This window comes from Molossus molossus, unplaced genomic scaffold (genome assembly GCF_014108415.1).
Source record: "Molossus molossus isolate mMolMol1 unplaced genomic scaffold, mMolMol1.p scaffold_m16_p_12, whole genome shotgun sequence".
Lineage (NCBI taxonomy): Eukaryota > Metazoa > Chordata > Mammalia > Chiroptera > Molossidae > Molossus > Molossus molossus.
In genome coordinates this window covers 54,815,618-54,831,875 of record NW_023425347.1, presented here as the reverse complement: position 1 = coordinate 54,831,875, position 16,258 = coordinate 54,815,618, and the positions used below count along the sequence as shown (strand labels likewise).

Here is a 16,258-nt window from a genome sequence, read left to right as displayed (position 1 = left end):
ATGGGAGAGTAGAACATCCATCGGCTGCCTCCTGCACGCCCCCTACTGGGGATCGAACCTGCAACCCGGGCATGTGCACTGACTGGGAATCGAACCTATAACCTTTTGATGCACAGGACGACGCCCAACCAACTGAGCCACACCAGCCAGGGTGAGTTTGATTACTTTTAGAGACTCCAGGTATCTTCTGGCTTAGTATTAACAAACAAACAAACAGGGATGGAAAATTCTTGTTTCAAAAAGAATATATGTCTCCTTCTTTGTACCACTTTTTAGAGAACAGCTGTGGCAGCCGAACTACCTATGCTTGCTTTGTTTTCCTCCTTTCACTTGGCAGGTGGAGCAAGAGTGAGGTTTTAAAGTGAGTCTAAGATTAGTCTAGTGCAGCATTCAATTTCATGTATATGCTACTTGGAATAGCAATATGTAACAGAAGGAGATGTAGAGATTTGAGTCAGAATGAGCTTAGAGATTGAAATAAAAAGGCCAGTGCAGTTTGATTTATGAGGGAAATATTCTCAGATATCTAAGAACTCATTGAATAGAGGCAACTGTGTGAATAGCTTGTCTTACCCCGAAAGTGATCCTTGGTTTAAAGGGCAGGGTTTGATGTTTCCTGCTGGGTAATGTAGCAGCTCATCTTTAGATTAGTTAGTGAGGTAGGACTTCCCGAGTTGCAAGATGAAATCCAGTGCTTTCTTCTCCTCCTTCTCACTGCTTCTGCTTTGGACTGAGTGAGAGATTTGCAAACTCAAATCCCGGTTGTGAGTTTTGAGCCATTATGAGCTGTAGCATGGGACTGATTGCATTGCGTGGGAACAGGTGTGCTCTCGCAGCGGGAGTGGTTGGTGCCACTGGATAACAGTCTGTCGCACTTGCTGGGCCTCCAGCATTATCTACTGAACTGAAAGACTTAGGTCCTCGTCACCAGCTTGGGGCATGCGTAGTGTTTGCTCCACTCCACTGTGTACACACCTTTCTCTATCACCTCTCAGATTCCATGTTTCTCTGGGATTCTTCACTTCTGCTTTCCAGTATCTTGTAAGGGACCGCCCTCTGCATTCCTTCACCCTATGTTGGACACTACCTTTGTTTTCCTCTCCCAAAGGACCCCTAATATAAGGTGACTGTATTACTGGTTTGTGGGTGACGGGGGTTAGAGTCTGGCACAGGCAACATCTTGACATGGCGTATTAGACGCCTCTGCCCTACGACCTGTCAGTCATTCCCTACACTCCTGCTCCTGTCCACCCTTCCCCTAGCTGAGAGCTCCATCTTTCACCTCCTTTCTCTTTTCCCTTCTGGAGAATTTGTTCTTTTTCTGTCTCCCTGATTTCAGTCCTCCAATACCTGTTACTTTCTTATCCAAAACAGTTTGCCTCTTCACTGCTAACCCCCAAATAAATCCTAGCCCTACCTTTGCTGAGCCCAAAACTTATTAGATTACTTTCCCTGAGCAAAGGACCTGGAACAAAGCATAGATTGATGCTTTAAAACTTTAGTGTGCGGCCCAGCCAGGACGGAGTGGTCCGGGTTCGACTCCCGTTGGGGCACATGACTGGGTTGCAGGCTCAGTCCCCAGTGGGGCGAAGGCGGCAGGTGGATGTTTCTCTCTCACCTTGATGTTTCCATCTCTCTCTCTAAAAAAAACCAATAAAAACATATTTTAAAGAAACATACAAAGTGTGTGTGTGTATGTGTGTTTTAACCTGATTAAAATTTTAAAGTGTTTTATTTCCCCTCAAGTATCTAAGAAAGAGAGGCGTATTATTAAGACTTAGTTTCCCTTTGCCTAGGATAGGTTTATTATTTTTTTCTTGCTACCTTTTATTTTGCTTTTCTTCTTTAAAAAAAAAATCCATCTTTATTTATTCCCTTATTCAACTTAAAAACTATTGAAGGTATCTTTCGTTCCCGAGGCTCAGTGTAAGTCCCTCAGCGAACAAACGTCTCAAGGGGCAAGGGCAGATGGACCAGGATTCGGTGTGGCGGGATCGGGGGACGAGGCTGATTGCTCGAGGAAGTGGAGGAATGCTTTGGAGGCAGGGCTGGGACGACGCCCCACGCAGGGCATCGGAGCGATCGGCCTCTGGGATCGCACTGTCTGGGAAGCCGGCCAGCAAGCTGTTCAGGCGCTTCGCATCTCTCTCACCACAGACCCAGATGACACTGGTACTGCCCTCTTAGTGTTGTAAGAATTAAATGAGATGATGTGTGTAAGGGATTAGAGTAAGGCTTGGCCCCGTATTTCATGTTTTTGGTTTGTTTGTCTTGTTTTGTTTAATTTTTTTTTTTTTTTATTAATTTTTGTTACAGATGTTTCTCCTTTTCCCCCCACTGATTCCCCCCTCCCCTCCCTCCCTGCCCTTTCCCCAGTTTGTTGTCCATGTCCACTGTTCATGCATACATGCATGTAAGTTCTGTGGTTTTGTTTTGTTTAATTTTTAAAAATGTGACCCATAGTAGTGGTGAAATAAATTTCTCGGCCGGAGGACCGGCTCCTGCCTGGGTGCCGCGCCACCGCTCTGAAACAGACAGCTCGTGTCCCTGTGAGTGTGCTGCTCCGCCGATCTTGGCTGCTGTGAACAGTGCTGCAGTGAACGGGGGGTGGGGGGGTGGGGTGCATGTATCTTTTTGAGTTAATGTTTTCATTTTCTTTGGATAAATACCCGGAAGCGATTCTTTTTGTCAATGTTTTGGGGGAGCCTCCATACTGTGTTTCACAGTGGCTGCCCTTTGGCTTTGTTGCTCTTGCTGGGTGTTAAAGGATCGTTGCGTGTCACCCGACTCAGTGGACCTTATGACCCCACTGGGAGCCCTGTCAGAAAAGAGGGTTAGCATCAGCTGCTTGTCTCCTTCTCTTCCCTTTGTTTGCAGGACGGTCTGCTGCCAGCTCTGGGCAGCTGGTGAGCATGGCACACCTCTGGTGTCCTTGTTGCCAGTGCTACACCAGAGCTCGGCCAGAGACCTATGACCGAGGGAGGGGGGAGAGCCCCATGGGCAGCAGTAGCGGTCCATCCAGTTTGAACAGATGGCACTGGAGGAAACAGCAGCCTCCCTCCGCTGATCTGCCACAAGATCCTGCACAGAGAGGCCAGTGGAAAGGTGCCTGGCACAGCCAGATCCGCACCCCGGGCCTTCTGCAGTGAGAAGGAATTTCTTTTTATGGTGCTTTAAAAGTGACATTCCTCCCTATCCTCTGAATGGGGCTGGTAATTGGGTTGTGATAAGGTGATAGGGGAGGCAGAGAAAATCCAGAGACTCTAGAGATGAGAAGTACGACCCTACTCCTTGGGGCTGAAAGTGCCCGGTGAGGTGGATACCGAGGCAGACGTGCCAAGCGTGGACTTGAGGAGATGGTTAAACTTTTGGGTCTAAAATGCCTCTGGAGTTCTGGTAGACCTTTCAGATTACTTGCCTTTTCCCATTTGTTCCCTTGCCCAGCTTCTGTTGCCTCCACTCCAATCTGCTTTTTTTCCTCTGCTGCTTATATAAGGCAGCACATGGTCCTACGCCAGATGTTCATGGTGTGCTTATAAGTGCACGTGTTCCGATTCTGGGCCAAGAAAATACTCCTGACGTGGGACAGCCAGTATTTTTTTGGCTTATGTAACCCCAACATCTTTTTCTTTCATGATTTATTTAAAGTCTTAAAATGAGATTACTGCAGTGTTTTATTCTTTGAATCAGTACGGAGGGTCAAACAATAATGGACCTGTTGGTGGACTGAGAACGCTCACGGGTGGAGAATCTGCTGGCTGTCCTTTGTGCTTAGACACTGGATCCCTCCTCTCAGTAATGCGAGCCCCTCCCCTCCCCGAAGTCTTTGTTGCTCTTGTCCATGCATATTTTTATCTTGGCTATTACAGAAACACACCCACTGCCAACACGTTTCAGGACCCACAGTTACAAAATTAGACTGAGTGTAAATATCCAGTCTGGCTAGAGGGAAAAGAGCAGAGGCCTAACAAAGCATTGGCCCTTCTTCCCAGAAAGTCTTCCAGGCCAGGTATGATAGACAGGACACTAACAGATGACTGGTGTCTGAGTTCTGGTCTGGACTCCACTCCTTATGTCTAGAATGGGTGCAGTGATCCGTGCGTGCCTTGGCTGCTCATGACAGCTGGGAGACTTGCCTTAATCTCAGTAGGTATAAGGATACTCGTGTCGTTTGAGGCCCACTGGGGAAGCCAGTCCACTCACTTTCACAGGTGGCCACAGGGCCAGGTACAGGAAATTGGAATTCCAGCTCTGAGATGACAGAGGTGGAAGGGTCCAGCTCTCTCGTGCGGAGGAGGAAACTTGAGGCCATAAGTGAAGTACACTGATGTGTTCAGCCCCGTGGGCAGTCACTTGGAAGCAGAACTGGAGAGCCAACTCTAGATTCCTAGCCTGCTGGCAATTCCTTGTATCGTACTGACTTTTTGCCTTATTATGAAGCCATGCCAGTGTTTTTGAAAGAGTATTTTCTCATGATCAAAAGGTAGGTATCAAGAATAAATCAACTATATGATGTCACTTATGTGTGGAATCTAAAAAACAAGACCAACTGAAAAACCAAGTTTATAGATACAGAGAACAGACTGGTGGTTGCCAGAGCTGGGGAATTGGGGGTAGGAGAGTGGGGGAGGGGAGGGGCAAAATGGGTGAAAGGAGTTAAAAGGTACAAACTTCCAGTTATAAAATAAGTAAATCATGGGGCTATATACAGCATAATGACTATAGTTAATAATACTGTCTTGGGTATTTGAAAGTTGCCAAGAGAGTAGATCTTAAAAGTTCTCATTACAAGAAGAGATAATTTGTAACTATATATGGTGACAGATGTTAATTATACCTATTGTGGCTATCATTCTGTGTTTGATATACAAATATCAAATCATTATGTTGTATGACTAAAACTAATGTTATCTGTCAATTGTACCTTAATAAAAAAAGAAATATAATTTCGTTTTAAATCTCACCATTAGTGGTAAAGAGATACACCCACATATTGGTACTTTACATAAACTTGGGTTCAAATCTAGGTTACAAGAAACTTTTTTTTTTCTATTAATCTTCTTTTCACTTAGGAAATGATTAATTATATAGGTCACAGATTCAAATAATTTTAGCTACAATTTCATTTGGCTAATACACCTATAATAATTGTCCTTATGATGAGCTAAATATTGTACCCTAAGATTAATAGCAAAATAAAGACAGGTGTACTCTGTGTGAAGTCACTGTTCCTCAGGGGAGACATGATCAGTAACTTGATCCCATGGGGATCTTAGTCTGCTAATGTCCAAAGGAACAAAGAATAAATAGTGATTAAAGAATGAATGAATGATTAAAGTCGTACTTTATAGTTTCAAAGTGTATTATTTTATATTAAATAAATTATAAAGCTATCTTTCTTACTGTCTTTAGAAATAGTTTACAGTTCCTAATGTCTTGTGATTTATCAGAAAACCTTTAGGGTAAAGATTATTCTAGAAAACCCAGACGAAGAGAAAAGTTCAAAGACAGGTAGCGTATTCTTTTGGTCATCTAGTCTAGTATAACCCCTCCCTTGGGGTGACTTCCAATTACCTACATATTAGTTTGACAATAAGTTGTTTCCTTCATGCTAAACTTTCTGCTTTTTTTGTTAGAGAATATTTTGGAGTCATAAGCTCAGAAATCTTTAGAAGTTGACTCATACCTATTTTGTGGGTGTTTAAAAACATCAGATGGCTTCAGGAGGAGCAGGCCTCCATCTGTAGGGACAGATCGGTCTTGTTAGGAGGTCAGGCTTGGGATGCAAATGCAACCTGTGGTAATGGCCGTGGGGTGGCGGGGGAGGTGTTGGGGGAGAAGAGGACTTTGCACACCACCAAGGAATTATCTAGTACCAGCAGGGTGTCCTACATTGCAACTCAATTCTGACATTGTCTGGAAACAGGCTCAGATGCCATAGTCCACCTAGTTCAGATACCAATTGTCAGCCCAGGCGGTCACCTGTGCTTCTGACCTACTGACTATAAATCAGAGGTTCCCACGACTTCCTCCTTGGATTCTGTTGCTAGAGCAGCTCCCAGAATTCAGGAAACCCATTTACTTATTAGATTACCCGTTTATTACATAGGATATTAAAGGATACAAATCAGCAGCCAGATGAAGAGATACAGAGAGTGAGGTCCTGAACAAAGGAGCTTCTGTCTTCATGGATGTTTGGGGTCGGCACACTGAAGTGTTGTGGGTCCCCAGCCTGGAAGCTCTCCAAACCCCCTCTTTTTTGGGTTTTTATGAAGGCCACATTCCATAGGCATGATTGATGAACTCACTGGCCATTGGTGATTCCAGCCCCTCTCCCCTTCCAGGAAATCAGGGGGTGGGAGTGAAAGTATATTCCTCTATTCATGGTTGTTGCTCTGACAACCAGTGCTCACCCTTGGGTGCTTTCCAGCAGTCACCTCATTAATATAAACCCCGTTGTGGAAAGGGGCTTATTATGAATAACAAGACACCATTTCACTTTTAGGGCTCTGGATCATTTTCAGGAACTAAGGACAAGAGACCATATATTCTAGTGAAAGATGCTCCCATTGCTCTTGCCACTCAGGAAATTCCAAGGGTTTGGGGAGCTCTGAGCCCCACTTTGGGCCATCTGTATGTTTCTTACAAATCACAAATTACACGTGTACTCTAACATTCAAAGTGCTTCTGTTCAAGGAAATGCTCACAGACATTGAGAGACAGTGTAGTATAATGAGTGGTTACGAAAATGAGCTTGGTGCCAGCCTGCTTGAGTTTGAGTTCCAGCTCCACCATTTATTAGCTGAATTACTGTGGGCAGTTTACTTAACCTCTCTGCTTCAGTTGACTTACTTATGAAATGGGGAAAATAATAACATTGACCTTGTAGATATTTATGACGGTTAAATGGGTTCATGTATATAAACTACTTAGAACAACACCTGCCATATAGAAGCAACTACTCTCTCCATATCCTTGAATGAAATTTGCAAAGAGCCATTATTTCAAGTCCTTTACACTTATTAACCACATACAACCTCAAAACAACCCTAGGTGGTATTATTCCCAACTTAGAGATGAAGAAACTGAGGCAAAAACACACAATGTGACCAAAGTCTTAAAAGCCTTTAAGTGGCAGTGTTAGGATTTGAACCCAGGAAAAATGCTTGTAAAGTATCTGCTCTTGACCATTACACCAGACTCAGAATTGTCTTCATACCTACCAACCGGGAGGTTCGTGGAGGGCTTTGTGTTCATGTCTATTTGGTGGGAAGGAAAAGAAAGCCTGTCTTGGAGCAGGGCCAAACTGAAAGGTGGGATACTGGACATCTGAAATGAGTCATTCAGTGAAGTGCCAAAATACCCTAAATTTAGGAGTTTCTTCCATAATGTTCACCTCTAAAGGTCCTTGGTATTTATTTCTTAACCAAGATTTTTTTTGTTAAAGCTTATTTTCCTAACCAGAAGAAACTCATCAAAGTGATAGCAAGGATAAGCAGTTGATAGAATGACATTTTTCTTTGTTTTATTAATTTTTTTCAAGTAACTACTTCGGTGCAAAATATTCTTCAGGGTGGGGGAAAAAGAACTTGTAGTTGGCAGAATCACAAAGCTACAGTTCATCTTGCCCCTGCCTCGGATGGTGCATGCGTGCGTGCGTTTTGGCATTTTCAGTGACCTTTTGAAGAAGGGATGATCCTGGGAGGGGCATGTTTCTCCTAGTGCTGGGCAGCCTTAGGAGGGAATCGAGCTCTTTGATAGGGCTCTTTCATCCTCAGTTTTCTGGCATGAACGATGGAAAGGACATTGAGTTGTTATCTGTTTCTGGTGATTTGGCTAGGCATCTTGGGGAATTTGCTGCTTTGTGGACACTTGTCCAGCTCTGTGTTCCATATCCAGTTTGCCCTGACTTTATGGACAATCAGCACAAAAAGACAATGTGTATTTGTCTACAGCCTTTCTTTGGAATTCTGCTTGAGAAATTGGAGCAGCTATGTGTTGTATCCAAACATGCTAGCGTTCACACTGAAGGATACTGTTATGTCTTCCAAGCAAATTGATAGGGGCAAGTGAAGGTCGTATTTTCTGGAATGGACCTCTGTCTTCTGACCCACATTTTATTGGTTTGCTGTTGTGGTAGGATCTTCATTCAGATGCAGTTATGTTCTTAAATCCATTTCGCTCTGGCTGTTGACCTTTCCAGGTTTTCACGGTGGGGACTGAGGGAGGTGGTGGAAATTTGATTTTGTATCAGATTGAGGATGTCATGCCTGTCCTGCTCCAGAGAAGAACCGTGGCTGCCAATTCTTATTTCCTACATACTCAAGAAAAGATTTTTGACTTTTCTGTCTTTGTTAATCTGACAGGTGAAAAATGATAACTTGTAGCTTTAGTTTGTGTGGCTTATTATGGATGAAAGAACCTCTGATTTCTTTATGGAATTTTTATAGCTCCCATTTCAGTGTTGAAGTTGAAGTTAGGAGTGGAGACCCAGTCTTGGGAAGGAAAGGCTCTACCTTAACTTCAAGGTGAAGGTAGGGAGAAAAGGATTCTTGGGCTTTCCCCCCGCATAGTAATACAATTCTGCTTCATGTTTTTATACGAACTTAATTGGCTTGTGGAGAATGTGGTTCTTAATGGTTCACTGGCATTTCCCTGGAGAGCGAAGGACTTCATCTTGGTTTTAAAAAAAAATTCAGTTCCTAGAAATTTAACCAGTTTAAACTGATAATTTTTTCTCCTGAGCCCAGCTCACAACCTCCACAAGTAAGGAATTGTTTTAAATTGAGATAGAAGCACTTGCCCTGGCCAGTTTGGCTCAGCGGTTAGAGCGTCGGCCTGCGGTCTGGAGAGACCCAGGTTCGGTTCCCGCTAAGGGCACGTACTTCGGTTGCAGTTTGTCCCCGGCCCTGGTTGGTCGTGCGGGTGGCAGCCACTCGATGTGTCCCTTCACGTCGATGTTTTTCTCTCTCTCCCTTCCTCTCTCTCCCTCCCACTCTATCTGTAAAAAAAAATGGAAAAATATCCTCCAGTGAGGATAAAAAAAAAAAAAAAAATTCTCACTAGGAGATAGAAGCACTTTTTTACCCCTGAACTTAGCATTCCGCTAATAACACAAAGTTTCTTTTACAATTATGTCAGTATGATGCCATTTGCTTATACTTGAGGCTCCCTAAAAGAAATAAAACTATTGTTTGTATTATCCAGCATTCTTTCTAGAAGAACAGTGGAAATGTTTTTCCTTTGGCTCTGAGGAATGGTTGTGCTTCTCAGCTTCCTTCAGTCTTCTGCATACCATGAGCCATGCAGGTGGCCACATTTCCTCGTTAGAGACTGTTGGGAGGCTCAGTGTCCAGTTTGTTGCTCACCTTCAAGAAGATGCCAAAACTTCCTTCCTGGCCTTTTGTGTACCACCCTGTCTCTGGACTCCAATTTTGTTTCTTACTCTTATTTTAACTTTATGTCTAACTTATATATTTTTATTTTTATTTCTGTCTGTGTATATCTTTAAGAGCTGCTTTTAAAATTTTGGGGGAGACAAGAGGGAGACAGTGCCACCATTATTGAAGATAGTATTTATTAAATTTTTTTTTTCCTTTTTGGTTTTAGAGAGAGGAAGGGAGAGGGAGAGACAGATAGAAACATCGATGAGAGAGAACATCAATTGGCTGCCTCCTGCCTGCTCTCCACTAGGGATCCGGCCCACAACGTGGACACATGCCCTGACCGGGAAATGAACTGGCGACCTCGTGGTGCATGGGTCAATGCTCAACCACTGAGCCACACCAGCCAGGCTGAAGACAGCATTTAAAACATTACTCTAAAAACATGTCTTTAACGTTTCCCCCATAGCAACCAGGAGAAATGGGAGATAAGGCAAAACTGTCAAAAAAGGGTTTGTAAGTTTTTTATTTTTATGAAGCTTTTTTTTGAGTGTCTCTTCTTTCCTGTCTTTTAATAGAAGTTGGAGATATGGCAAAGCAGTACATAGAGAAAGGTCTTTTGGTTCCAGATCACGTGATCACACGCCTGATGATGTCGGAGCTGGAGAACAGGCGGGATCAGCACTGGCTACTAGATGGTGAGTTGAAGCCATGGGTAAGCTGGATTTCTGGGAGTCGTTTGTCCTTCATTGAATTCCGTTATTTTTCCAGTTTTGAGGATGCCTTTTGTTTCCATGACTAAGTCGTCAAAAGTATGACATCTGAAATCAGAGGTTCTTTCATTATAATAGGCCACACAAATTAAAGCCATGAGTTACCACTTTTCACCCATCTGATTAACAAAGATAGAAAATTTGAAAATATCTTATTGAGTAGGTAGAAAACAAGTATTGCTGAGAATATAAAACGGGCAACCTGTGGAGAGCAGTTTGTCAATCTTTATACTTTTCATTTCAGCATTATTTATAAATAGCAAGACATTGGTAACAACCTAAGTAGCTGTCAGGGGATGACTTAAATTTTGGTATATTCAATAGCCAAATAATCTGTATCCATGTGTTAATATGGATAGATCTCAAGTTAAACTTCCAAGTGAACAAAGTTACTTGCAGTATAGTACATATCATGTATTTATGTAGAAATGGAGGGATGGTAAAATATTACTGTATATACTTATGAACACATGCATAAGCTGTCTTTGGAAGGATATAAAAGCTGATAACAGTGGTTGACTCTAGATAAGGATTAGGGTTGGGAGACTTAACCTTTCACCATCTATACCCTTTGACATGTTTAATTTTTAATATGTATTTAAACAATACATGAACCTGATTTAAAAACTCAGCGGTTCCTAATCCTTTTAGGCATTATGGATCCCTTGATGAGAACTATGACACTGCACCCAGGAATATGCATAGAAAATACTGCACAATTTTGCACTTCAGCAAGCTAGGATTCAGGATCTTCTCCTTTTAAGTTTGCTCAGTATACATCTTTTGATTGATTAAAGGAAAAAGATGGGCGGGGTGGATTCTTCATCTTACCAAATAGCAAGATGTCTTAGTGCGAAGAAAATAGAGACAGGATGAACGTACTACTTTCTCTGAGCAAAAGATGTGGCGTTGCACTTTAGCTCTGACAAATGTCTCTAGTTCACACGGTGCACTCATTTCTTCCTTCATCTGGTGAAACCCAAACCTTAGGAAGCTGTGACGGTTAAAACCTTGTTTGCCAGTCATAGAGAAACCAGAGGAATTGTCCTGCATTGAAACTATCAGATGGCCTGCATTTCTGCTCAAGTGTAGAGCCACGAATCTCCCAAATGACTAATATGGTGAATATTTACTCGTATCAGTCTTTCTCAGTGTGTAGTGTGCAGTGTTTATAACTGCTAGACTAGAAAACAGGCTTTGTGTTCAAATATGTTTAGAAAATGTCAGTTTAAATATTAAAAAAGGCCAACACTTACTGTGTGTCAAGAATTATTCTGACCGCCATCAACAAATCATCAAACAAGTGTTGGCGAGGGTGTGGAGAAAAGGGGACTCTAGTGCACTGCTGGTGGGAATGCAGACTAGTGCAGCCACTATGGAAAACAATATGGTGTTACCTCAAAAAATTAAAAATTGAACTTCCATTTGACCCAGTGATCCCACTTCTAGGAATATATCGTACGAAGCCTGAAACACCAGTCAGAAAGAATGTATGTACCCCTATGTTCATAGCAGCTCTATTTACAACAGCTAAAATCTGGAAACAACCCAAATGTCCATCAGTAGATGAATGGATAAAAAAGCAGTGGTACATATACACAATGGAGTACTATGCAGCTGTAAGAAAGAAAGATCTCTATCCTTTGAGACGACATGGAGGGACCTGGAAAGTGTCATCCTAAGTGAAACAAGCCAAACAGAGAAAGACAAGTATCATATGATCTCACTTATTTGTGGAATATAATGAACATAACAGTCTGAGGAATGGGGTAGTCCCAGAGACGTGGAAGTGAGGTACAGACTGACAATCCCCAGAAGAGGGGGTGGTGTGGGAGAGAGAAACCACAGAACTTATATGCATGTATGCATGAACAGGGGACATGGACAACAAAGCTGGGGACGGGGTGGGGAAGGGGGGAAGCGGGAATCAGTGGGGGAGAAACATCTGTAACAAAAATAAATAAATTAATTGAAAAAAAAAGAATTATTCTGAACACTAGATATTATCTCTTTCAGTCTCTACCATAACTGTATGAAGTGGGTATCATTATCCACATTTAATAGATGAGAAAACTGAGACAAAGTAGGGTTGTTACCTGCCCAGAATTAGTAAGTATCAAAGTTTTAACCAGTTTCCTTTACTTAAGGATTTTGCCAAAACTTTAATATGATAATGTAATTTGTTGCTTAACAGAAAGAGACATCGTGAGGTATTTTCTGACCCTAGAATCTCCCGCCTCGTTCCCAGCACCCAATGAGAACCTCCAGGATGGGTCTGTGGAGCATTCTTTGTGAACTGCTAGTCAACATGTTTCTCACTTTGTAGGTGTTCTGAAAAGTTGACTATAAAGTAGATCATATCTTTTTAGAATACCTTCCCTTAAAAAATGTGGAACTATGTCCTCATACGGCTAGAGGGAACCAATAGACTAAATTGAAAACTTTTGTTAAGAGAAAGGCTGGCCCTGGCTGGTGTGGCTGTTGGTTGGGCACCATCTCATACACCAAAACGTTGCCAGTTTGATTCCCGGTCAGGGCACATGCCTGGGATTTGGGCTCGATCCCTGTTAGAGAGAGTGCAGGAGGCAGCTAGTATATGTTCTGCTCTCAGATCAATGTTTCTGTCTCTCCTCTCCCTTCCTTTCTAAAACTCAATAAAAATATTTTAAAAAGACTATATGGCTTACAGAGCCTAAACAAAAACAAGAAAAAAAGAGAAAGGCTATCATGGCTTGTGGAAGGCAATAATGAATAAAGTACCTACATGTGTCATAAACTATTAAATGATGTTGATAAAAATGGTAAGACATTGTCTCTACTCCTTTAAGGGACTTGTATCACAGAAGGGGAGTCAGGTATGTAAAAAAATTAATTACTGAGGTATAATAGAAATACGTATATATATGTGGTACCCTGAGGGCATAAAGGAGACAATTATGGTCTATTAGTGGGAGGAGGAATTGGAACAACTTTTGAAAAAGAGATGAATAGAAAGATGTTCTGCAGGTTGATGAATAGGGATGGGGGGGGCGGATTTTTTCCAGCAGAGGGGCAGTGTGACTGGCAAGAGAGAAATGCCAGCCTACTATTTCCTGGGCCTACAGGCAGGAGTCAGCAAGAGAAATCCTGGAGTGGGTGGTATTTGAGTCTACACAAAGATGATGGAATGGAAAGTACTGGCTATAGGGACCAGTGACGAGTTGTTAAGTAGGGGCGTGACGTGATCTGATCTGTGTCTCAGAAAGAGGAGAGATTCGGTTCTGGGGCAGGGAGGGGTGATGACTAGAAGCCAAGAAAGAGATTGGTAGAACAGTTGGACCGAGGGACGCTGAAGGTCTGAGTGTAAGCAGTAGCAGGGTGATGGAAAGGAAACACCATTTGGGAGAGAATAGATTGACCAGGAAGAATTGACAGGGTTGTGACTGATGTTAGTTAGGTACCACAGCCTTGGAGTTTTTTTAATTGTCTTTTCCAGCCAGGTGAATTTCCCTAGACATTACACATTTAACTCACAAAAGTTAGCCCATCCAACACTTCCTGGGTCGGTATTTGCCGTGACTGATAAACTTTGGCTTTGCCACCACCCAACAGTGATTTCCCAAGTTAAAATTAAAAAAAAAATTTTCTTTATTGATTTTAGAGAGAGAGGAAAGGAGAGGGAGAGAGAGATGAGACAGAAACATCAATAAGAGAGAACATCAATTGGCCCCCTCCTGCATGTCCCCCACTGGGGATTTGGCCCACAACCTGGGCATGTGCCCTGACTGGGAATTGAACCGGTGACCTCTTGGTGCATGGGTCGACACTCAACCATCGAGCCACACTGGCCAGGTTTGAATTTAATGTAAGGCTCTCAACTTATAAAACGCACATTTTTAGTAAACTTAAAATCTGTTTTGAAAAGGGCTCATCTGTGTTACACATTTTTGGGAAGGTGGTTAGTGTAATAATAATGAACCTCAGGTAGTGCCAGACTGCCCATTTTGAATCTCAGCTCTGCCATTTACTGGCACTGTGTGTGACCTTGGGCAAGATACCCTTCCTGTATGCATCCCCTTCCTCATGGAAAACAGGGATTAGAAAAGGGTTTGTCAGGATCAAATGAGTGAATGTATGCAAAGTGCTTAGAAGAATGCTTGCATCTAGAAAGTGCTATGTCAGTATGAGATTCTGTTATTATTTGCTGTACACAATATGCTGAACTATTTTTTTCTTGGTCACATCATGAAGTGCTAAGTTCAAAAGTCCTCTTAAAAACATTCAGCTATGCGAAGTTGAAAAGGCAGTTTCAGTTATGGAGTGTTTTATTTATCTTTTCAATGCTCTGCTTGGGCCGTAACTTTTCCTCTCAGGGTGAATAGCCCCAGTTCTTTTACATCATAGGTCTGTTTTTAATCAAGCACGCCCGTTTCCTAACTGACTTCGTTTGTATGTTTCTCCTTGAACACCCATCTGGTCACTTTTTCAGTTGTGATTTTCCTGTAAAGTTCTGGAGTAACTCCATTTGGCAGCGTGAGGAGTGTCGGGAATGCTGCGTCCCGTGTTCGGCCTTAACTGTCTGGGTGCAGAGCACGTGCTCTGCAGAGGATGAGCCTGTCGAGTGTGCAAAGGGGGACTGAGTGTGGAAAGGCCAAGAGAAGAATTCTGGATGACAGATGACTCATCCTCTTGGTCCATATGGTGTAGAGAGGCGTCCTGTGAGCGGTGGGTGGAAATGCGTCCAGTGGACACAAGCCAAGGGAACACCAGGTGGTTGGAGGATGGGGTTGGTGGAACTCTGGGGTTTGGTCAGCTGTGTCCTTGCTTAAAAAAGTTTAGGACCACCTCACCTTCACAGTGTACTTTCCAGTTGGGTAAGAAACACTCTTTCATGCATTAATATGTGTGGGTTTTTTTTTTTTGTTTTGTTTTCCTTTAATTTCCTTGAATGTGTGAGAGCCGTATTTTAAGAAGAGTTTTCTTTAATGTTTAAAAAAAATATTCTGTCAGAGGAAGGTAGTGCACAAGACTTCTAAATGTGTTATAAAACCATGTGTTTTTTAGTTTCATAGAAAAGATATTTACTGCTTGCTAGGTGAACTTAATGTGAAATAGTAACTAGGGAATAATACCAGCTCTTTAAAACAAATACAATTTCTTTGTTTTTAAAAAAGAGGGCTGGCAATAATGTGGGCCAGGAGGGAGGTTTGTTGGTATTAGATATATATTTTTTATTTTTAAACTAGACTGTCAGCCTGTGCATTTAAACAGTAAACCTGTATGTTCTTAAACTTAGTCTAATTTATCTCTAGGTAGCAAGATGCAATAGGATTGTCTGCCAGGTGATTTTAGGTGTATGTCTCAAAATATTTTAAATTTGTTGTCAAAGTTTGGCTTCACAGAAAGCAGCCTTAAAGTTTGGGATTCTAAGTGGAATAGAAGTTAAGCTTCTCCTTAGAGAGAAAGATACCCTTAGAATGAGAGGCGTCATTCAGCCCTTGGATGTGAGTTCCATTAGTTTTGTTCCGAGCAGTGTTGTTCTCTGGTGCTTTCCGTAGGTAATTCTGGGATTTTTAAGAAAGCAGAGGTCTGAGCCGCTTGAACGTGTGCAGTGTTTTGCGTGTGTTTGTTTTCCCTGAGGGTTAAATGATCTCAGACTTGAGCTATTCCAGGGTACATGTTCACTCAGAGCCCTAGGTATCTTTATAAAGGTGGGCGCTGGGAAACCAAACTACAGATAACAGACCTGGTATTTTGTTCTGATTTTGCAAATGTGTTTTGCTCTCCCGGACTGATACATAACTGCTCTGGCTTTATCCTCTCCATATTTTTCTCTCTGAATCAGATACTCTGAAGAGTGTCAGATCCCACTGGGCAACATATGCCTACAGAAAAAGAAAGCCGATGATCACATAACTTCTGAATCACATCTTTGAAGAAATGCCAAGGGCAATTTTTTTTTTTCTCTTGCTCTTATGAATGTAGGGTATGTTTCAAGAATCAAATGTATGGCCCAGCCTGTGTGGCTCAGTGGATTGAGCGTTGTCCCATGGACTGATGTCCCAGTTCAACTCCTGGTCAGGGCACATGCCCAGGTTTCAGGATCGATCTCCAGTGTGTGTG

General features: G+C 42.4%; 1 protein-coding gene across 1 annotated transcript in view; it reads left to right on the top strand.

The window, feature by feature from the left end:
• AK4 (adenylate kinase 4) overlaps positions 1–16,258 on the top strand; it is a 68,950-nt gene that overhangs the window by 25,455 nt on the left and 27,237 nt on the right. The window contains exon 3 of the mRNA XM_036256166.1: positions 9,962–10,081. Coding sequence (XP_036112059.1) covers positions 9,962–10,081 — 120 coding nt within the window. The remainder of the gene's footprint in view (positions 1–9,961; positions 10,082–16,258) is intronic.